The sequence below is a fragment of the Typopeltis vanoorti genome, chromosome 18 (assembly GCF_054136105.1).
Source record: "Typopeltis vanoorti isolate ZY-2024b chromosome 18, IOZ_Tvanoo_1.0, whole genome shotgun sequence".
Classification (NCBI taxonomy): domain Eukaryota; kingdom Metazoa; phylum Arthropoda; class Arachnida; order Uropygi; family Thelyphonidae; genus Typopeltis; species Typopeltis vanoorti.
This window is the reverse complement of record NC_143566.1, coordinates 79,420,825-79,444,360: the sequence shown is the minus strand read 5'-3', so window position 1 is coordinate 79,444,360 and position 23,536 is coordinate 79,420,825. Positions and strand designations below refer to the sequence as shown.

The 23,536-nt window shown below is 35.7% G+C and overlaps 1 protein-coding gene across 11 annotated transcripts in view; it reads left to right on the top strand.

Annotated features, from left to right (window-relative positions):
• Positions 1–23,536, top strand: part of CadN (neural cadherin) — a 1,238,426-nt gene that overhangs the window by 229,373 nt on the left and 985,517 nt on the right. For all 11 annotated transcript variants that reach the window (XM_090407912.1, XM_090407911.1, XM_090407917.1 and 8 more), the window contains exon 8: positions 12,628–12,866. In XM_090407912.1, the coding sequence (XP_090264038.1) occupies positions 12,628–12,866 (239 nt within the window). The remainder of the gene's footprint in view (positions 1–12,627; positions 12,867–23,536) is intronic.

Sequence of the window (23,536 nt, the reverse complement as noted above, 5' to 3'; positions counted from 1 at the left end):
CTTGTGAACTGGTATGGACATAATATACTGGGCTCATAGCCTTAATTGCTTCAGCTGTAATTTAAAACAGCTTTCCTCCTTTTCTTCTACTAGATATGTATACATGTAAATATATGTATTCTTTTATCTTGTGCTTGATGCTCAGAGTAATCACTAGCCAATTTTACTGGTTCCATCCCCTTTTATACTATGTTGCTACTTAAACAATTGTTCATTTTTTTCAGATTTATTCTTTGTTCTGGCTATTGAAGGAAGTAATTTTACTGTGACATTGTATTGGTTAGAGAAAGATCACTTCCTGTATTGGTAGTATGCTTTGTACATGTCTGGTTTTCTTCCTCTGTTATCTGCAGTCACCTGTCTTTTAGACTAGCTTAATTTAGTTCATCTCAAAGCTTTTTGATATTAGCTATAGTTTAGAACCTTTTTGTTTTCATTTTCATGGACAGTTGTTTCCTCCAAGTTCAATAAAGCATCCTTAATTATAGATTAGTTTTGCCTTATCTGAGAATGGCCTTGACATAGAATCAGGCAGTTTTTGTATACTGCTCTTCATTTATTAAGAATGTCAGAAATTCTTCTGATGTAAAGATGTAAATCTTTACATGTTCACTTTTTTGAAGTTGACATTCACAGAATGTATGAGCATCTGTTGCATTTATTCATATGCATATTATTCCTTGTCAGCTGGATACGTTTTATTGAATTCACTATTTAGGACAGGGATCGGCAACCTTTTCAGACTCGCGGGCCACATTCAACTATTATTTTTAATAATCGGGCCACAAGCGTTTATTTAAGAGAAAATAGTAAGTGAAAAAAAAATACTTAAGTTATCAATTTTTATTGTCAATCTTAAAAAACACAGAAATATTTAAAGTATGAGATATGAAACAAGCATGAAAATGAAACACAATGAAAAATTATCACGTAAAAACAAAGTAATATAGTGTATCTATCGCAATATATACATATGTCTACCTGCTTAATATGCCTTTTGTGATTGTTTTCCCTTAGCCAGATTATCTAGATCCACTTTATAATCTGAGGTGCAAATTCAAAATCGAAGCATGCAAATGTTCATCAGTCAGTCGAGAAGAAATTTTATTTTTTCTAAAATTCATGGCAGAAAATGCTTATTCACAAATGTAGGTGCTTCCAAATGCAACTATCATCTTTGCGAAACTGATTAATCCTTTAATTTTTTTTTGGTAAGCATCGATCAATGTCAACATTAAAAGCGTTCAAACATAATTGCATTTCAATGTTATATTTTATGAAAATCCACAAATTTTGTGGATAAAATATTGTAAATCTTCAATAATAATAGTATTTCCAAGTTGCACAGGAGATATCACGATATCCGATATCAGGGATATCACGAAGTATAGGTATAAAATTATTTTAAATTTATTATTCATATTATAAAATGTATTATTTAAATAATTCAAAATATGGGACACATGCCATGTAAGTATGGTCAACCTTTTTATGGGCCGCCAAAAATGCACGTTTGGTCCGCATGCTGGCCACCGGTTGCCGACTCCTGGTTTAGGATCCTTTCAAAAATTTGTTGAACTCTGAATTTTTTATTTGGACTATTTTCCAAAGGAAAATTTTGTAAAACATTCTGAAATGGTCCAAGTGATAACTTTGCTTTGGCTTGATGATACTTGGTACAATTTGGTATTTAGGATGTTCACTTTATTCGATCAACTCAGTTTTTATTTGTTGGACATCTTCATTGGCACAATTTGACAAATCAGTTTGAAATTAAAACAGTTCTGCTCTTGCTGGATTGAATTGAATGAAATTTAGTATTCATGATCTTTGCTATACTTCAAGTTAACTTAATTTTGATGTTAGTTGTTAGCTTGAATGAGAAAATATGGCTAAAGTAAGAAAATTGGGAAAAACTATTATTATTATTTATTTATTATTATTATTTTTTTTTTTTTTCAGCTATGAACCTTTAGAAATTGACTGGGGGATAGATTTTTCCCAAAATAAAAATAAAAATTGGAAATAATAGTAAGATGAATTCTTATGCTTGATTCATTTTTTTGTACTTGTCCTATTGAAAACAGTATTTACTCAAAGCAACAAACTGCAAAAATAACATTCTTAATTAATAGATAATATACAAACATCAAGAGTATATTTTTGTGAAATTAAAAGTAGTTTCTAGATTAAAGATGCTAAGAAATTATATTCTTGGTTTAATCCTTTATCCAAGTGTGAGCAAACAAAATTTCACCCACAGCACTTCTATATCCATTACATCAAAATTCAGGGCATCAATATAAACATGATTTACATCACCACTTACAGCCATCAAAGCTGATCAGCTATTAATAGTTGAACCTCAATTGCTGTCACCCTTTGCTACAACCAATGTCATCTATCTCAGCTATGTCTTACATGATGCATTTTGTAAAAAGAGAGAAACATCCACTTTTGTGAAATCAGGCATTCCTTGCCAGTGTTGTCAAACCTAAAATCCTCATTTTATGTTCTGTTCTGGCTCAAGATTTCATCTTTGCCTCACTTAATAGTTTTCATTTGCTGCTTTCACCACTTTCTCATAATTCATAGTCCTCTTTGACTAATTATCTTTAGAGTTTATTCATAGAGTCTAATTGTCCAATCTGTGAGATTACCTTCCTCAGAGATCAATGTTTATAACTCCGATTTGGCCAATAACAAATAATTTGGCTTCACTTCCAGGCAAAACTACCAACCAAAATACCAGATAATCTTTATCATTCTTTCAATATTCTGGGCTTTTTCTTAGTCAGCTTCCTCCAAATACACTGTCAGCTTTTGTTCTTTGGAAATCTGACCATAACGTCATCTATGTCTTCTGTAGAGGTCACTCCTTCTTGCCATTCTCAGCCTTGTACCCAGTGGCATTATATTGGTGCTAAGTGGTATGAACCCTCCACGTTATGCCTCTTTTCCATGGTTTAATTAGTTTCAGGATCCAAATGTCTTCTCTGATCAAATAACTGAAATAATCCTTTCTGAAATGAAGGCATTAAATCTGTTGAAGTTCACAATACAAATACAACATATACTCAGTGGCTCAGCTCAAAAATTTAATCTTCTCATTATTCACTTTATTCTAGTCTGAAACAAATGTAAGAATATCACCAAATCCAAAGCAGACTTTATAAGGGCCAAATGCAATAAATTGCATTTGCTTTCTTGTTGCGGGTGTTGGGTGTAACTTTTGACCCTGTATCCACCTCACTCATATCCTAATGGTACCACATTAACATCAGTCAAAGATAAGGCAGACACTGCTTGGCATAATTTTTTTTTTCTTCTTCCAAATACCAATGTGTATAGAACCCAAGGCAAATCACCTCCTACAGTATCACAAATGACCTAAGCTTCCCTTTCACTAGAAGGACATGAGAAAAATTCTTATTAATCTCAATACTCCTCACTGTCATGGTCCAGATAGTATCCCTCTACCTGTTTACAGAATTAACACCCATCCTGTATCACCTATATAAGTTGTCATACTTATCTGGCATTTACCCAACAGTGAAAGCAAGCCTTTATCCAGCCTGTCCCTGAAAGAGGGGAGAGAGATAAGGCATCCATCAGATTGTACCCACCTTTGGTTATAGCCATGAGGAAAAAACTCATGTTCAATCATCTGGCACTGAGGTCTTCTCCCCAAGCTACCATCTTATGATCTCCCTCTCCTACCCTTTGTGATTAGATTGTCAGCTTTCTCTCTAGTTCATATCTTATTTTACTGGTGTTGCAACACCACTAAACTAATTTTTAAAAGGATTTTTATTATTATTATTCTACGACCCCCATGGAGTCGTAGAATAATAATATATAACAAATATTTAATATTTATTATCGTATCATAGAATATATAATAAATAGGACCTCCTAGAGGAGGTCCTATTTGTCATACACAGAACTCATCACACAGTGCCTTAAAACGTTCAAATTTTCTGCAGACACGATACTCTCAGGCAATGCATTCCAATCATTCCCAATTCTCCATGCAAAAAACCTGCTTCTTACTCCCTTGCTCACACCCTTCTTATACAACTTCCAGGGATGACCTCTTGTTCTCTCTCAATCTCCCTCTTCAATGTTAATCCTATAACAACCTCTTACCAACTTATATGTCTTTATTATATCACTCCTCTTCCTCCTATCCACTAGACTCTGCAAATTGCATCTTCTCAATCTTTCTTCATATTCAAAATTCTGGATATCACAAACTGTTTTGGTCAGTTGCCTGTGGACCCTTTTCAGCATCTCTTCATTCTTTTGAAAATCAGGTGACCAAATCTGTGCATAGTAGTCCATATGTTGCCTAATCAGAGCATTATATAATGGAACCAGAATATCTTTATACTTCTACAAGTCTGTGACTGCATCACTGCTAGAATTCATTGTGTTGTCCTCACAATTTTGGCAATATGCCCTCTAAATTTTCTTATATTTCACTGGATTTCAAACCAGCATTTCAAAGCAAAAACATGTTATAGTTAACATGCAACAATGAGTAAGTGAAAAAAAATTGTATATGGACAAAAGATCTAAAGTCCTAATTTGGCACCCTCTGATGTTGAAAAAAGAAGTATTGCAGTTAAGTAGGAGTTGATCTTAAAATGACTGTCTCCCAATTTTTTGACAGATTAATCAACTTGTTAAGATTAGGAAAATGCTTCATATCCATTGCTGACTAAAAATAGTCTTTCTAATCTGTAACATCTTCTATATAGCATGTTGGTTTTCTTCCATCTAATCCTGTGTGAAGGGGTGTACAAAGTATGGTGTGGCAGTCCTGACTTGCCATAATAATGGTAGTAAATATATTTTTTATGTTCTCCAAGGCAGATGTTAACAGATCTTCCTGCCTGTCCATAGTATTCTTAGTTGCAGTCACAAGGAACTTCATACACCCAGGATATGCCAGATGATGGAGTTTATTCTTAGGAGTTGCTAATTTGACATGGTTTGAATGTATCGTGAAAGTTATATATTTGTTAGTACTTTGCTTATCTTCTCAGATGTACTAGGATATATGGAATAGAAAGAGTGGTGTTTTGTTCTTATGTATTGTGGAAGGGGGAAGTGGGAGGTCCCTGTAGTGTTTTTTGGGAGCTGTAGCCATTGACCAAGAAAATATGGTGAAGATAGTTGAGTTCTCTGGAAAGAGCAGCATCATTTGAACAAATAGCCATAACTCTGTGTGTGTTTTTCGAATGTTGTTGGCCTGGATGCTGTGATTGTTTATGTAGGGGTGTGTGTTAGCTTTCTACAAATAGTAAAAAACATAACGAACCATCTGAAAGGTGGGTGTTTGCTATTTGGCCCATGGGGCCAAGTGGCAAATGTCTTTAATGAAGTGTAACCACACTAAAAGTGTGAAAATAGTTGCAGTGATTACTTTGTTCTCACAGTATTCCATGTAAAAGTTAGCTAAGTGGGGGGGGGGGGGATCCCACTGCAGTGCCATTCATCTGTTTGTAGAATTTTCCTTGCCAAATAATGAAATCTGCAAACATCGTAAATTTGAAGAACTCATAGATGTTATGGAGGAAATTAGATTTTATTGAATCAAGCATGTCTGTTAGTGACACATTAATAAATAAGGAAGTGCCATCAAAACGGACCTTTCACTTCCCCCTTCCACAATACATAAGAACAGAATACCACTCTTTCTATTCCATATATCCTAGTACATCTGAAAAGATAGGCAAAGTACTAACAAATATATAACTTTCATACTACATTCAAACCATAAGTCAAATTAGCAACTCCTAAGAATAAACTCCATTATGTCTAGATCTTGAACTAGTGATTTGAAATGGACAGAATTATTTTTTTATAAAAGTAGAGGAGTTACCAGTGACAGGGGGTGGGAGTCAATGACTGAGCTAACTGTTGAGCAAGTTTATAAGTTAGACTGATTATACTATCAACTATGGGGCATAGGGGAATATTGGATTTATGGATTTTAGTTACCCCCCATAAATAAACTGTGAAATCTTGTTTTATTCTGAATATGATGGTTTGAAATCCAGTGAAATATAAGCCAGTTACTAAACATCCTTTTTAAAAAATAAATTTCGGTTATAATACTATTAAAATAAGTTATGAATAATATCCAACACTTAAACTTGTTAACTAGATTTCTCTCTAATCACCACGTGGAGGTTTCTGTGGTTAAGAAGTTCAATCGAGTTATTACGGTTTTGTGACCACATGTTTATTAAAAAATACTGTTTTTTAAAACTGAACAAGTACTAATAAACAAACCTGACAAGTTTCGTTAGTCGTCAGACTAACATCTTCAGGGGTAAAGAGAACTAACAGTTTAAAGCACAAACTATAAGAAATTACGAAAAAACAAGCTCATTTGTTGGTATTATGAACATCAAAAAAGTTCTTTAAAAAACCGAATAACAGATCTATACAACTGTTAATGCGTGTTAGCTGGAAACAGTGCTATTTGATGTCGCATTCTGTGGTTCACTTTCACTCTGTCCGAGGTCTGAACTGGGTAAATTTTTAATAAATGCTGACCAAACTTGATTTAAAATCAAACCCTGATTTTTGTTGCATTGCATAGGAATTTTAATCATATTTGCTGCCTCTTTGAATTTTCTTGTGAAACAGTTTTTATCAATGTAGGACATGTTTGTTCTGTCCCAGAGTGCATCATGACCAGTAGAAGTTGTGTGAAATGCCAAGCAAGACTTATGTTCTCTCTTTCTTTGTATGTCCTTTTGATGTTCGCTCATGAGGATTTCTCCCGATCTCCTCGCCTGGCCTACGTAGTAGATGCCACAGGAACAGTGAATATTATAAACCTCTGGTTTTTTCATTGGGTAATGTTGAGGTTTCGGAGGATGAAGAGATTTTGATATTTTTTCAAGTGGCAGGAAAGTCACTTTTATGTTGTACTTGTAGAGAAGTTTGGCTAATTTATCTGTTACATTCTTGATATAAGTAAGGGTGACTGCATTCTTGAAGTCTTGTTTATTTTAGTTTCATGTAGGTGCTATATTGAGAATTTTCTTAATTGTCTTAGTTTTGAAACCATTCAGTTGTATGATCTGTGTTTTGTATTTCTTCTTTCTGCTTTTCTTCTATACTGGGGATACTCCCTTAAGGTTTTTATGAGGCCTATTTTTTGCTTGGGGTGGTGGTGTGAAGTAGCATGAAGGAATCTTCCTGTGTTTGTTGCTTTCTATAAATGGAGAACGAAAGAAATGAAAGAAAAAAAATCTGTTTTTTCTTTCATTTATTTCTATAAGGATGTCTAGGAAAGGAAACTTATTTTTTTCTAGTTCCAGAGTAAATTTTATGTTAGGATGCAAGTTATTAAGATAGTCTTTAAATGCAGTCAGTTCTAGTGCTGTTCCTGGCCAAATGATGAAGATATCATCCACATAGAGGAGCCAAATTTTTGGTTAGATGTGCCAGTTTTGTAGAGCATTATTTTCACAAAGATTCCAATAAATGAAACAGTAAACATCCTAGAAAATGTTTTCCCACCAGACATTGTACAGCTCTATGAACATCGCATAAAAAACACGTTCTTCCTTTACCAAGACAAACTCTGGGAACAAAAAGAAGGACTAGCAATGGGTTCACCCCTCTCACCAGCTCTAGCAAACCTCTATATTGGAAATTTTGAAAATAATGCTCTACAAAACTGACACATCAGGCAATGCATTCCACGGTTCAATCACCATCCATGGAGATGAATACACAGTATTCCAAGGGTTAGAAGATTAAATAAGTTAGGTGTGAAATGGATGAGAAGAGATTAAGTATGCAATACAGAGGAAAAAGGCATTATGCAGGCAATATAGGAGGAGTGGTAATAATTCTATGAGGATTACAAAGAACATTCAAGAAGAGTGACTTCATTGGTAAGGGTAGGAATAAGTGAAGTATGAGCAGAGTTGACATGTAGCCAGCAAAAACAAGAACAATTATGGTAGAATGGCATTGATTGAAGAAAATGGTATAAGGACAACTGCTGCAGAGATATAGTTCAGATATTTAATGAGCAGTTCATAAATGTCTTTCATCCTTGTGAATGTGACATCATAGAGAGTTTGAGAAGCAGTGGATGATGAGAAGGAGAGACTGACTGAGGAATAGGTATATGGGGAATTAACTAACTTGATATTAATAAGGCTGTGGGACTTCATGATATATCACTCCATATTTTGAAGGAATATGCCAGAGAGCTGACATCTGCCATGACATATTTGTTTCATATGATTCTTACATTGGGTCAAGTTTAAAAGGAGTGGAAGGAAGGCAAGATTGTACTACTTCATAAAGGGATGACAAAATTCAAACATCGAATTATAGACCAATCTGTGTGTCAGGTGTTGTGGTTAAAGTGTTGTAGAGGCTGGTGAGAACCAGGATCCAGAATTAGATTGATAAGTGTTATTATTTATTTCGTATCCAAACACAAGTGGTACAGTAGTAAGTAAGTGGTACAACATGATTTACAACAAATTAGGATACATTACAATGAGATCAGCTTAGATTTGGTAGGTGAATTATACAGGGAAATAATAATTAAATATGAAAAAAAGGCAACTATACATAACTTATATACAATAAATATGGTCAGATGTTTCTCCAGTATTTTGCACAATCAACTGCTCTTTCTGTGCAGGATATAAGGTCCTCTTTTGTGCAAGGTGATGGAAGAAAGGGGCAAGAAAGAAAGTGTTCCATGCACTGAGTTGTCCCACACTCACAATTGTCTGGGCCAGTGAGGTAGCCCCATTTGATGAGGTTTTGTTTGTGGCGTCCTATCGTTTGCAGTCTGTTCAGGCTTTTCCAAGTATTCCAGTCCAAGTGGGCACCACGTGGAAGATGTTCGGCTATTGGAATACCACTATTATTTTCAGGATATAGTGCAAGCCATTGTTGAAGTCTTGTCTCTGGGAGGTTTTTAGGTGGTTCAGCAGTTGCCAGGAAGCTATGTCGGGATCTTAATCTTTGGGGCACTGCAGTCTGGCTGAATAGTGGGTGGCATTCATCATTCATTTGTCTGCTTCTTTCATCAGCGGAGAATGCAGATCTTCGAATTGAAGGGGTGTTGGTTTCAGGCATCCTGTAATTAAGTGGCAGCTTTCATTCATTCAGTGGTATTATTTTTGATGGACAACATGGATTTACTAAAGGGAGGTCATGTTTTAGTAATCTACTTACTTATTACAATAATGTGATGGCTTCATTGGACAAAGGAGATGTATATTTAGGTTTTATTAAAACCTAGTATATTTAGGTTTTAAAACAATGTGGGATTTAATATCCCCTTAATTTGAATAGTATATTTAGATTTTGCAAAGGCTTTTGATAGATTACCTCATGATGAGTTGGTAGTCAAACTAGAGCAGATGGGGTTGGATATTAGACTAGTGCATTCAATTGGAGATTGGCTATCTGATAAGTATCAACAAGTTGTGTATGGGGGAGCAATATCCCAGAAAAAGAAAGCCACTAGTGGTGCCTCAGGAGTCTGTTTTAGGGCCATTGCTGTTTAACCTGAATGTTAATGTTATTAGGGAAGATTTGGATGGGGTATTCAGTTGTTTGCAGATGATGCAAAGTTGGTATTAACTAACTTGGTTAACTAACGATGAACTATGAGGAGGTAGAGCAGATGTTTTGGCCTTACAAGAAGACTTCAATAGATTGAGTAATTAAGCATGGGAATGGGGAATATTAGGGTGATGGTAGATAAGGATCTAAAATTTAGAGGACACATTTCCAAAATTGTGAGGACAACAAAACAAATTCTGGGGATGATACGGAGGACACTGACTTGTAGAAGTAAAGAGATTCTTGTTCCATTGTATTTGTATAAGGCCTTGATTAAGCCACATATTGACAACTGTGCACAGATTTTGGCCACCTAGTTTTCAGAAGGATGAAGGGTTGTTAGAAAGAGACCAGAGGTGATTGACTAAGTAGTTTTTGATCTCTGGAATGTTGAATATTAGGAAAGGTACAATTTATAAAGTCTAGTGGTTCAGAATATGAGAGGTAATAAAAACCTCTTCAACATTGATCCAACATTATTGGATCAGTGTTGAAGAGGTTTTTATTACCTCTTCAACATTGATCCAATAGGAGATCAGGGGAATCCCTGGAAGCTGTATAAGGAGGTTGTGAACAAGAGAGAAAAAGCAGAGTTATTGCATGCAGATTTCATGTATAGAGGCTTAAGTGCTGTGAAGACATAATGTTGGAGGTTTAACGGATTTTTTACAACACTAAGAAAGGATTAAAAAGAATTTAATACTTCCTATATTTCGTCCTAGTCACTAGGACATCTATGGGGATTACACAAATAACTAATGTAACATAACACAAATATCATACAATACTAAGCCCAACCACATGGGTGACACTAAAGTCCTATCTAGATGGAGCGCCCTCTAAGGGCAGTTGTAGGTGGCCTGGAATATAAAGTAGGATCTCTGGTGATGAATGTTTCCCAAATTTTTGGAAGCTTAATGCAACCGTATTTATTAAGATTTGGTTGATTTCTAAGAGCTGCTGCTGCTTCTAAGAATAGTCTCTCTCTTTCTTGAATTTGCTGTGATGGAGCATGGTGGTTTTCTTCCATGATACTCTGTGGGTGGTGTCCAAGACATGGTCAGCCAAGCCTGAATGACCATAGTTGTGTTTACAGATGTAAGACTTGTGTTCCTCTAGGCAGATGGATGCTGATCTGCCTGTCTGTCCAAAGTATGCCAGCTTACAGGAACAGGGTACTTTGTAAACTCCAGGCAGAGAGAGAGGAGGGAGCTGATCTTTTGTAGAACGGATAAGGGTAGTAAGTTTGCGGTGGGGTTTATATGCTGTGTGTAGGTTGTACTTTTTTAGAATCTTGGCTATTTTTTTGGATGTGCCACAGATGTAGGGTATGGTGATGGCATTTTTAAATTCAAATTTAAATTAAAATTTAAATTAAATATAGGAAGTATTAAATTCTTTTTAATCCTTTCTTAGTGTTGTAAAAAATCCATTAAACCTCCAACATTATTGCATGCAGAGTTGTGAATGATTGGAGTGCCTTGCCTGAGAGTGTGGTGTCTGCAGAGTATTTGAATGTGTTTAAGGCAAGATATAATGAGCTTTATGACAAAGAGATCTCCTTGATGAGTCTTTGACTTCACGAAATCTTAGGATAACTATAATAATAACAATATATACTAAAAATATATACATATTATTATCTTATATATAAAGAAACTAAACCTTATTTATGAATTTATTGTTGATGCTGAAAGTTTTTTTTTACTTGGTTTTACTATAAATATTTAAAAAAATTTAAATTAAATTTAAGAGAATGAATTCCTTAACCTTAATTTGCTTCACTAAAAAAACTCAAGTTTCCTGGTGAAACAAACCCTCTAACTCCGTATGAGACTTGCTAACTCACCTTTAATCGAAAGAGACCAGATAAAGGTTCCTCACGTCATTGATGGGAATCGAACCCAGGTCTTTCCGACTGAAGGGCTTAGTCTATACCGACTGAGCTACGGAGGCTCTTTAAATTGTATATATGACTATTAAGCAGATAAGCTACACGTAGAATATGTATGCCAGTTGATATTTTTATTGGCAAGCGAGTGTATTTTTTTTCTTCTTTCCTGCATCTGAAGTTGTTAAAACTGTTCATAATCATATTATAATGCCATATAGTATATTGAGTTTCATGAAGCATGTCTCTTATTCTGAAACTAAACTGTTTACTTTTTCCTTCCTCCATCTCTTCCCCAGAAGGGGAAAGAAGAAACATTTCATCTTATCTCGTGTAGATCATTTTGCCAGATTAGAGCTTGGAAATCATGGGAATCTTTTTTAAAACAACACTGTACCAGATAACTAAGTGTGATTTACTTTTGCTGAAATTTTCATGTGTGCTCTTAAGACGTATTTGATTATTTATTATTTTTGCTGAGAACATGAGTGTTTTTACTCAACAGAACTCATTATTTCTTATGCAGATAGAAGAAAATCTCTTCTTTTGGGAAGCTGATCTTTTTCATGAAAAAAATCAGAGAAACAAAGGGTCAGAAGTTCTGTTTTGTTTGCTTATAACTTAAATAGCAATGAATTCTTATTCAGCAAAATTGCGCTACTTTATGGAATTCACCAGTAGGATTTAAAATGTTTAATGCTCTAATCATAGGCTCCCAAACTGCAGCTTTGATGCTATTTGTTGGATCAGTCTACAGACAAAGGGAATCATTTAATTTGGATTATGTCCATTTGTATTTCTGTAGTTTTATGTGAATTAAGAGGTCAAGATTTAGTGTATAATAAGCCTACCAAATTTATTGTCTTTACAGTAGTTTTATAAATTGATTGTTTCATGTTTTGCTTTCTGTCTGGGTTGTTGAAAACAAAAGTTCTTGATATCAGTTCTTAGATATGCTTTGGAATATGAACATATTCATAAATGTGCATGTTATTGTATAATATATATGATAGTTGGGAAATTGTTTACTTATGCAAAGAATAAATTTGCTTGCAAATTGCAATACTTAGATAATTTATCTGTTTACCATCAAATGTTTTCTTTTTAAGGTGTAATACGTTTAATTAATGGTCCTATTCAGCTTGACAAAGATAAATATGAACTGAATGTTACTGCTCGTGATGATGGAGCATGCTGCAAGAATGGAATGATCACAGCTCACACTAGTACAGCATTGGTGGTAGTATTCATCACTGATGTCAATGATAATAAACCCGTGTTTGAAGAGTGTGCAACATATGCACCTCAAGTAGAAGAGGGTGCTCCGAGTGGAACATCTGTTATTAAGGTAAGGGAATTAAAGAATATACATATTGTAAAATGCTCTGTAATAATAATTAGCCTATTAATACTTTCCTCCTCTTCTGATAGAAGAGGAGAAAAGCATTAATGGGTGCGATTTGACTGCTGCACTTAAAATATTCCAAACGTTTATCCTTCAATGTTTCTGTTATTTTAATATGTATTAAAATATTGCCATGAAAGAATACACAATGCCTTTGCAGTATACAATTCTAACAGTAATTTCAAGACTTGTAGTAAATTTGCTAGCAAATTACTTTGAGATTTCTGTTGCACAGTAGTAATCTCAAAGTAATTTGCTGAGCCATAATACTAATGAAACAACTCAGATTTAAATTGCTAATTTTAACCATATATTTTCTTGAGCTGTATAAAATAGCATTAAATAACTGTGATCCAAGTACAGTACTCTAATCAACCCAGTTATCACCTCCCTTTTTTTTTGAGATACCATTTCCCCTATCTAAGCTACTGTTGTACTCATCCCATTTCTCTTATTCTTTAAATAAAATAGTACTTGTGTGGTCTTTCATCAAAGGTCATTGCAGAATTCAAAGATCACAATACATGCATCCTCTGATAATTATCTTCTTTCACTGTGAATATAATTGCTTGCATCATTGCTTTTTGAGACTATCCCATTATCTTCTGCTTGGGTTTTCCTCTTTTTCTCTTTCAGCTTGTCAACTTCTATACTTTCTTTGTCTGTCTGTTATCCTACATTCTTTCTGTTTTGGGATCCAATCATTTATTGGCTGTATTTTAAATTTTCTCTGATTTTTGAATTCCTTATTTTGTATAATATTCAAGCATTTTAAAGGAATGTGTGCCAGACATATTTCAAGACCTTTATATGGGTAACACATGTAGAAAACAAAGAAATGGTTAAAAACCTAAAATATGTTACATTAGATAAAAGTACATTTATCAAATGTAATATAGACATCATTAGGGAGAAAAGTGAAGATCAGTAATTGTATTTAAAAACATGAATCATTAGATATGAGGCACATACCAAATGCTTACTAGCTTATGTCTCGGTCACAATTGAGTTAATAGGAATGCACTATTAGAGATCAAGAGAACCAATTGAATGACTTCCACAATTAAAATTAAATAACATAATCAGTATTGTTAATAATATATATTGTGTGTGTGTGTATATGTGTGTGTGTGTGTGTGTGTGTGTATATGCGTGTGTGTGTGTGTGTGTGTATATGCGTGTGTGTGTGTGTGTGTATATGCGTGTGTGTGTGTGTGTGTATATGCGTGTGTGTGTGTGTGTGTGTGTGTGTGTGCATATATGCGTGTGTGTGTGTGTGTGCATATATGCGTGTGTGTGTGTGTGTGCATATATGCGCGTGTGTGTGTGTGCATATATGCGTGTGTGTGTGTGTGCATATATGCGTGTGTGTGTGTGTGTGCATATATGCGCGTGTGTGTGTGTATATATATATATATATATATATCAATGCAGCTTGGAGGATTTTCAAGAACTATCTAGTAGATGCAATATATATCATTAAAGCTTTACAATTATTCTCGGTTTTAGTCATTAAATCTCTTTATAAAAATGTATCAAAACAACCGAGTCAGTGTTCCTGAACGCATATATATATATATATATATATATATATATATTTATTTATCATGATGATATATATATATATCATGATGATATATACATCATATATATATATATATATATATATATATATATATATCATTGACCTCCTGTGACGAGTCTTTTGACTCCATGGAGGCCTGAATAATAATAATAATAATAATATATATATCATCAAATTCCAGACATTTTTTCCTGACGTTTAGAATACTTGATTGGATGTTGTTATAGACCAGATAATGTGGATGGTAGTGATAATGAAATATATAATCAAATTAGCCAAGCAAATAAGAAAAGAGTGATCATTATTGGCAATTTTAATTTTGGCAATATAGACTGGAATGATCAGATAGCAACTGGAAGTAAAGAAAATTAATTTCTTGAGTTTTTGAGGGATAACTACCTCAGATAGTATGTAGCAGAGGGCACACGAGGATTAAGGGTCTTGTATTTGGTCATCTCATCAGAGGATGTAATTATAAATGAGGTGTACAATCACCCACTGACTGGTGAGCTTGACCATGTAATCATGAAGTGATTACATGGGTGGTTGCCAGCAGTGTGAGGACCTCTGTGAGAAAAGGGTATATGTGGAACTACAAGGGGTGATTATGAAGAGCTCAGGAGACAGCTTGCAGGTGTAGCATGGATTGAGGAGTTAGCTGGAAAAGAGCTCAATGCAGCTTGGGGGCTTTTCAAAAAATATTTAGTGGATGCAATATCTAAATGTATAGCACGGGTGAGAAGGTTAAATAAGGTAGGTGTGAGATGGATGAATAAAGAGATTAAGCATACAATACAGAGAAAAAGGGCATTGTGGAGGCAGCATAAGAGAAGTGGAAGTAACCAATTTCATGAGGTCTACAAAGACCAGGCAAGGCAGGTGACTTGGTTGGTGAGGGTAGCTAAAGTGAGGTATGAACAACAGTTAGCTAATGAAGCCAAAAAGAATCCTAAGGAGTTCTTTCGATATGTAGCCAGCAAAAGAAAGAATGATTATGGAAGGATGGCATTGATTGGAGAAAATGGTATAAAGACAGCAGTTGCAGAAGGTGTGGTGGAGATAATTAATGAGCAATTCATAAAGGTCTTTCAATCTTATGAATGTGACTTCGTGGAGAGATTGAGAGCAGTTGATGATGTGGAAGAGAGACTTACTGTAAGTGAGCAAGAGGTGTATGGGGAGTTGAGCAAACTAGATGTTAATAAGGCTGTGGGACCTGATAATATATCACCACGTATTCTGAAGGAATGTGCCAGGCAGTCGATGCCGGTCTTGACATATTTTGCTAATAAAAGTCTTATACTGGATCAAGTTCCTAAGGAGGGCAAGATTGCGGCACTTCATAAACGAGGTGATAGAACTCAGGTATCAACTAGAGGCCTATATGTGTGTCAGGTGTTGTGGTTAAGTTGTTGGAGAAGCTTGTGAGAACTGGGATTCAGAATTGAGTTGACAACAGTGGTATTATCTTTGATGGACAGCATAGATTTGCTAAAGGGAGGTCATGTTATAGTAATTGACTTACTTATTACAATAAGGTGACTGCTTTCGTGGACAGAGGAGTAGGATACACAGTAATATACTTCATCATCATCAAACTCCTGCCATGTACCCTCAAGGGATGTACAGGATATGATAGTACTACATGAAAAATTTACATCATTACTAACTTCCTATCTACAATTTTCCTCCAAATCAGTCTGTTACTTGTCAAGACTCCAACATTATCAGATCTTATATTTCTATCGTCTAAGGCACTTTGTACCATATCAGTCCACCTATATCTTGGTCTTCCTCTGGGTCGTTTTGCTGCCAACCTGGCAGAGAACACTTGTTTTGCTAATCTTTCTTTGCCCATTCTGTTTAAGTGACCATACCACCTGAGATTAGCTCTGTTAATGCATTCCTGGATGCTTACAATATCAAGTTCTTTCCTAATATCCTCATTTTTAATATGATATTCCCATTGATGCCATCTGTTCATGCCTCTAATCTTTCTCAGGACTCTCATATCTGTGGTCTCTAGTCTTTGGTCAAGGGCTTTACTTCTGACCCTGCTCTCAAATCCATAAATTAAAATTAGCTTGAATACTGTCTTGTATACAGCTAATTTAGTTTTCCGACTAATTTCTCTCTTATTCCATATGAATTTATTCACTTGACTTCCTGCTATACCAGCTTTGTTGATTCTGTTGTCTATTTCCTTATTTAATTTACCATTCACTAAAAATCGTGCCAAGTAGCTGAAATGTTTTACTTGTTTCCACAAGTTCTCTGTTCACAATGCAGTTGACATTTTCAATGATTCTGCCTATTATCATTGTCTTTGTCTTTTTATTGCTTTTCAAATTTCGACTTATCGTTTTATGTATGTATATATATATATATATATGTATATATATATATATATATATATATATATAAAAAATAAGAATTCCAAGAATTTAACTGTGTGAACATGTCTTCTGAATTATAAAACTTTTATTCCCTCATATTTGAGCATTTCTGGCCAGATGTCTACTCTAGCTGCCTTTCCACATTTCAAGTTTTTGATAGCATTTTCTACTTCAAGTACTGATATATGTTACTGACAGCATTCATGTTGAGCATTTTCTACCACCCTGCTGTCACTGCTTATTTCATTTAGCAATCAATTGCTCCAACAAAGCAATTGCTCCAGACATCTAAACTATTTTTGTCTTCGTGTTTCATATCACCTTTATTATTTATGAATCCTTTTACAATAATCTTTCCTCCATTTTTGAGCTTTTTCAATAGTCTCCAGAATATTGTTATATATATTCAACTCCCTATCCACCAACACTCCCAAATCCCTGGCCTCGTCAATCTCCTGGAGTACAGTTCTAGTTCTACTAATGTGATATACTGCTACTAATCTTTTCACCCCAGGTGGCGCTAGTGTCCTTGGTAAATGTGGCGGTCGAGTTTAGCTAGTCTAGAAAACGTGTTTTTAAAGTTAAATATAGTGTGGCTTTTTGTCACAAATTGTGCGGCAATTGTGCATCGGTTAGAAACAAGTGTCCTTCAGTGGTATTATTGTTTAGAACTGTGTTGTATATATTGTGTTTTCACTGCCGTTTGTTTCACTATATCAACGTGTAAAGATGGCGTCCAACAAGAAACGTACGTCAGCGGCGCGCAGGACTTCTACTACTACACGAAAGGCTGGCTCAGCGTTAGATTTTTCGCAATGGATGCGTTGCGGAAACTGCTACATGTATGCACCGAAAAATGTGAAGGATCTGTGGTCGGTCTGGCAAAATGAGAAGAACAAAAATGTTGACGTATGTGAGAAGTGTCGGGATAGGCTGGAGCGTTTAGGAATGGAAGCTGACATCGGGACCGTAGCGGAAGAACTTCGGCGGGAGTTTATGAAAATGAAAAATGACCTTCATCTTCTTCATGAGGAAGTGGAAGTGATCGGTAAGGAGATACTGGAAGTTAAAGCTGAGTTTAATGTGTTAAACAGAGAAATTAGGACTATAGAGATTACTTTAGCTGAAGTAACTAGAACAGGATTACATATGGGTGAGTCTTTGGTGAATGATTCAGTAATAAATAGTATGGGAGTGATTGGGAGTCAACATAATAAAACCACAAGTGGCCTAGAAGAAATGAGATGTAGTGAGAGTGGGGGGGTAAGTAATAGAGAGTTGAGTAATGAAGCTGGGAGAGTCATGCTGAATAGTGTAGCGAATGAGTCCATGAGTGTGGACTTGAATGAAGTTAAGAGTGGTAAAATATATGGTGATTCTATGATTAAGGGTATGGAGAGTGGTATGCATGAGGAGTGCTTGGCTGATGGGACAATAGAAAGAGTGGCTTTAGCAATAAAGAGAGGGCATGAAGCAGACAAGATGATAGTTATGGTGGGTACGAATGACCTGAGAGGTAGTATAAATCGGGTAGGAAAAGATTTAAGAACATTATTAGATATTGTGAAGAGGAAAAGTGTCAATGGGAGAATAGTGTGTGTGCTGCCTCGTTTTGACAATTACGAGTTAAGTAGACGAGCAATGATAATGAATGATATGATTGCAAGAATGTGCAGAAAAAGAGGTCTGGAGTTTGTTGATGTTTGGAGTGTGTTTGAAGGAAAAAGGCAGTTGTATGCTAAAGATGGACTGCATCTTAACATGGAAGGACATAAGCGATTGAAGAAGTTATTGTTTTCTGAACAGGTTGAAGTTATTGGGCAGGGAAACTAATATTGAAAAGGTTGAGTGTAAGAGAGAGAAACTTTAGCACTGACTGTGTATTTATTGATCCTTATAGGCTGAATAAATTGCAAAAGAGAGGGGATAAAAATCGGCATAGGACTACGGTAGTTAGTGACTTATATATCAGTTCTAAAGCCGGTACAAGATCTAGAGGGAATCTGCAATTTTTGTATACCAATGCTAGAAGCATTCGAAATAAGAGAGAAGAATTTTTGGCATTAGTCAGTGAAATCTCACCAAAAGTTGTAGGCATTAGTGAAACTTGGCTGTCAGCAGAAGATGTGGTCACTGGAATTGAATGTGATGGGTACAGTATTTTCAGGGAGGATAGAGAAGATAGAACAGGAGGAGGAGTACTGTTGATGATAGCTGATGTGTTGCAGCCAAAGAAAGTAGTATATCAAGATTATAGACATGTGAATGAGAGTTCATTTGAGGCGGTCTGGTGCGAAATAGTGACCAACGCAACCAAATATACAGTTGGATGCTGCTATAGGCCAGGGAGTACAGGGGGAGATATTGAATTCATGCATCAGCAACTTAGTGCAATGAGTGAAGGCTTAGTGATTATTATGGTGATATCAATTGGAAGGAGGAAATATTACGTAGCAAAAAGGAAATGGAATTCATACATCTTCTACGAGATAATTACTTGAAACAGCACGTAACTGAAGGGACACGTGGTGTGAGAGTGTTGGACCTGGTTATTGGTTCAGGAGGTTATATGCATAAGTAAGGTGTCCTCGTTACCTCCAGTTGGTGGAAGCGATCATGTGGTATTGACTTGGGAGGTTGCAAAATCTGTGGATTTTTCTATTAAGAAGGGGTATGTATGGAACTACAGGTTAGGCAATTATAACAAGCTTCGGAGTGAGCTTGCAGCCATCCCATGGCAGAACATATTGCAAGGGAAAGATGTTAGCAGTGCTTGGGATAAAATCAGCAGGTATCTGAGGAAAGCAATATCAGATTGTGTCCCCATGGTTAGGAGGTCAAACAAGGCAGGCATTAGATGGATGAGCAGTAGTATCAAGCTTGATCTGCAAAAAAAGAAAATGTTATGGAGAATTTACAAGGAGAAAGGCGATCAGGACACCCATGAGCAGTACAAGGCTCAAGCTAGGAAGGTTACCAGCATAGTAAGAAAAGCTAAATCAGATTATGAGAAGACCTTAGCCAAAGAGATCAAGGGTAATCCCAAAGAGTTCTTCCGCTATGTGGCAAGTAAGAGGAAGAATGACTTCGGAAGGATAACCTTAGTGGGTGCTGATGGCATTGAGGTGACAAAATCAGATGTAATAGTCGAGTTACTGAGTGATCACTTTTCAAAAGTCTATCACCCAAGTGAGGATATCTCTATACCTATAGCAATACCTAATGTGAGAATTGAAGCTAAAGAATCAGAGGTATTAAATATATTGCAAAACTTAAATGCAAACACTGCGGTAGGCTTTGATGGAATATCAGCTCGGGTGTTGCGTGAATGTGCAAATGAATTGTCAACCCCTCTCACCTGGATATTTAACTTAAGTTTGAACTCTGGTGTGGTCCCTAGGGAGTGGAAGTTAGGCAAAGTGGTTCCTTTGCATAAGGGTGGCTCTAAAACTGCGGTATTGAATTACAGACCAATCACCATCTCAGGAGTAGTGGTAAAAGTATTGGAAAAGTTGGTTAAAGACAAAATTCAAGAATGGGTGGATCAGGATATGATACTCTATAGAGGCCAACATGATTTTGTTAAAGGTAGATCCTGCCTTAGCAATCTTTTAACTATTCATAATAGAATAACATCTGAGTTGGACAAAGGAACTGGCTACACAGTGGTACTTCTGGATTTTGCTAAGGCTTTTGACAGGATACCCCATAGAACACTGTTACGCAAATTGGAGCAGATGGGAATGGATATTAAATTGGTGATATGGATAGGAGAATGGCTCAGGGAGAGATACCATAAGGTGGTGTATGGAGGAGCCGAGTCCAGAATGAGGCAGGTGACCAGTGGTGTGCCTCAGGGCTCTGTGCTTGGGCCAATGTTGTTTAATTTGTATATAAATGATATAGGAAACGGCTTAAAGGGAGATATTCAGTTGTTTGCTGATGATGCAAAGTTGTGTAGTGCAATAAAAAATCAAGCTGATGTTGAAAGTTTGCAGGAGGATTTAAATAAGCTGGTAAAATGGGCAAAAGAAAATGGATGTCAGTTCAATGTGGAAAAGTGTAAATTCATGCATTTTGGGATTAAAAGATTACCAGCTGTGTAATACATCGATGGAAAGGTACTCCAAGAGATTGATGAGGCTAGGGACTTAGGGGTATTGGTAGATAGGGAGATGAAGTTCAGAGGACACATTGCTAAGGTGTCCAAGATTGCACATAGGATTACTTGGTTGTTGAGGAACACACTGACATCCAGAGATAAAGAGGTTATTATTCCCCTTTATAAAGCATTGATACTTCCACATTTGGATTATTGTGCTCAGGTCTGGTCACCTGGATTCCTTGGAGATGAGGAGGCTGTGGAGAGGGTTCAGAGAAGAGTGACCAAGTTGGTGAGTGATATAAAAAATGCTCCCTACATTGATAGATTGAGAGCTTGTGGATTGCAGAGATTGGTTGATAGGCGAAGAAGAGGGGATATGATAGAAACATTCAAATTACTAAAAGGTTTTTATAGGATTGATGCAGGGGAAATGTTTCAGCTGTGTGATAGTGATGGAAGAACAAGAGGTCATCTCTGGAAATTAAAGAAGAGTGTGGTCAACAAGGGTGTGAGAACGAGGTTTTTTTGCCTGGAGGGTGGTGAATGAGTGGAATTCATTGCCTGACTTAGTTGTGAGCTCTTCGTCTGTAAATGAATTCAAGAAGAGATATGACAGATATTGTTTTGCTAGTTTGGGTCTCCCGCGATGAGTCTACTGACTCCATGGAGATACCCGTAATAATAATAATAATAATATTAATAAAGTGAGTTTTACACATTGCTTCACACACAAGCTGACTTTTACACACAAGCTGACTTTTTTGCATGAACTTTCAATATGCTTTCTTTTTCTTGATTGCCTCTAACTTCTTGAGTCAAACATGGAGTTCTGATTTTTCTATCCTTACTGGCTGAATCAATGGTTTCTTAAGGGTTTGCCTCTGAATATATATCTATTTATGAATAGTTAATAATAATTACTTCCTGAAACTTTGAAATTGGCCTATAGTCAGAGTGGTTAAGGTTCAAATGATTTCATGGTATTTTACAAGTTTCTAGAAAAAAATGAGCAAATTTCAATCTGTTGGAATGAAGAATCTTTGTCTGTTTTGAAAGAACTCTGTCTGATGTCAATAGAATGGGTAAAAAGGCCAAACTTTTCAGATTCTAAGCTATGTGGTCCATCTGTCTAAAGTAACAAACATGATGTGAAGAGGGCACTTGGTGGTTACCTGTTAATGTCCTTGGTAGATTGTAAAAAAGGAAATAGCTTCAGAACTGGTTCTAATGAAGTGTATAGATTGTACTTGTGAGGAAGCATTGCTATTTGTTCAGGAGTTCCTTTAAATTAGGTTATGGAAATACTTTTCACATCAGATTGTAGTCTGGCTGACAGAATTTTGAGTAGTCGTTTCATTGTAACCATTAGTCATTTTATTTTATTTAGTTCATATAACAGAAGGTATAAGAGATCACATAGTCTCTATGGATAAAACTTGGTAATCTTTTGTGATAAATGATATTAGGATGAATGACTGTATCTACCAGTAAAGGAAGGTTTTCTATAAATAGAAAATTCAACACTACCTGTAGGGTTATGGATTAATGAGGTATCTAAAAATGGAAGGCTTTCATTGGATTCACATTCAATAGTGAACTTTGATACAGGAATGCAAGAAGTTATACAAAAATTGTAGTAATTCTGTCAATAAGTGAGATAAGAGTGCAAAGATATTAACAAAGTCAAATAAGAGATTGAGGGGAAAATGGTATGAAAGAGTTGATTTTCTAAAATTTGCATAAAATTGTCAACCAAAGCAGGTGAGATACTGTCCATTACTGTGACTTTGATTTATTTAAACATTTTATTCTGCTCTGTAAAAGTAAAATAACCTGTAAAATAATCAACATTAATGGTGAATTTGAAAAGTTATCGATGTCTGATCGATATATCAAAATAAACCATAGTCTGTGGGACGTTTTTGGTATTGAGACCACATTATGATAATGTGATAGATGAGAGTTTGACAAAATTGTACCAACCTGGTGCGAACGTTAAGGATGTAAGCGAATCAATTACAATGCAAAAGCAGAGGGTCAAAGAATTGATAGTAGTAACAGGAACAAATGATTTGAAAGGAGACAAAATGGCTATGAGAAAGGATTTGAAGGAATTACTTGAGGTAGCAAAAGAGAAGAGTAGGAGAGTTAGGATGGTGAGTCTGTTGCCTCGGTATGACAGTGAAGAGTATAGAAGGAGGGCCAAAATTGCTAATGACTTTATGCGCAGATTATGCAGGAGGAGTGGTGTGGAGTTTGTAGATGTGTGGAGTGAGTTCGATGGGCTAAAGGATTTATATAAGATGGATGGTTTGCATTTGAATGGATTTTTTTTTTTTTTTTTTTTTTTTTTTTTTTTTTTTTTTTTTTTGAGACTTGAAAATGTGTTGTTGAATGAAGTGAAAGTGGATCTGCAGAAATCAGGGAGACTATAGTTATTAAGGGGGGCGGGGGAGTAGTTATGCAGACTTTAGGGAGACAGTTGAGTGTATGAATGTGTGTAATATGCCCGAGCAAGTATGAAGGA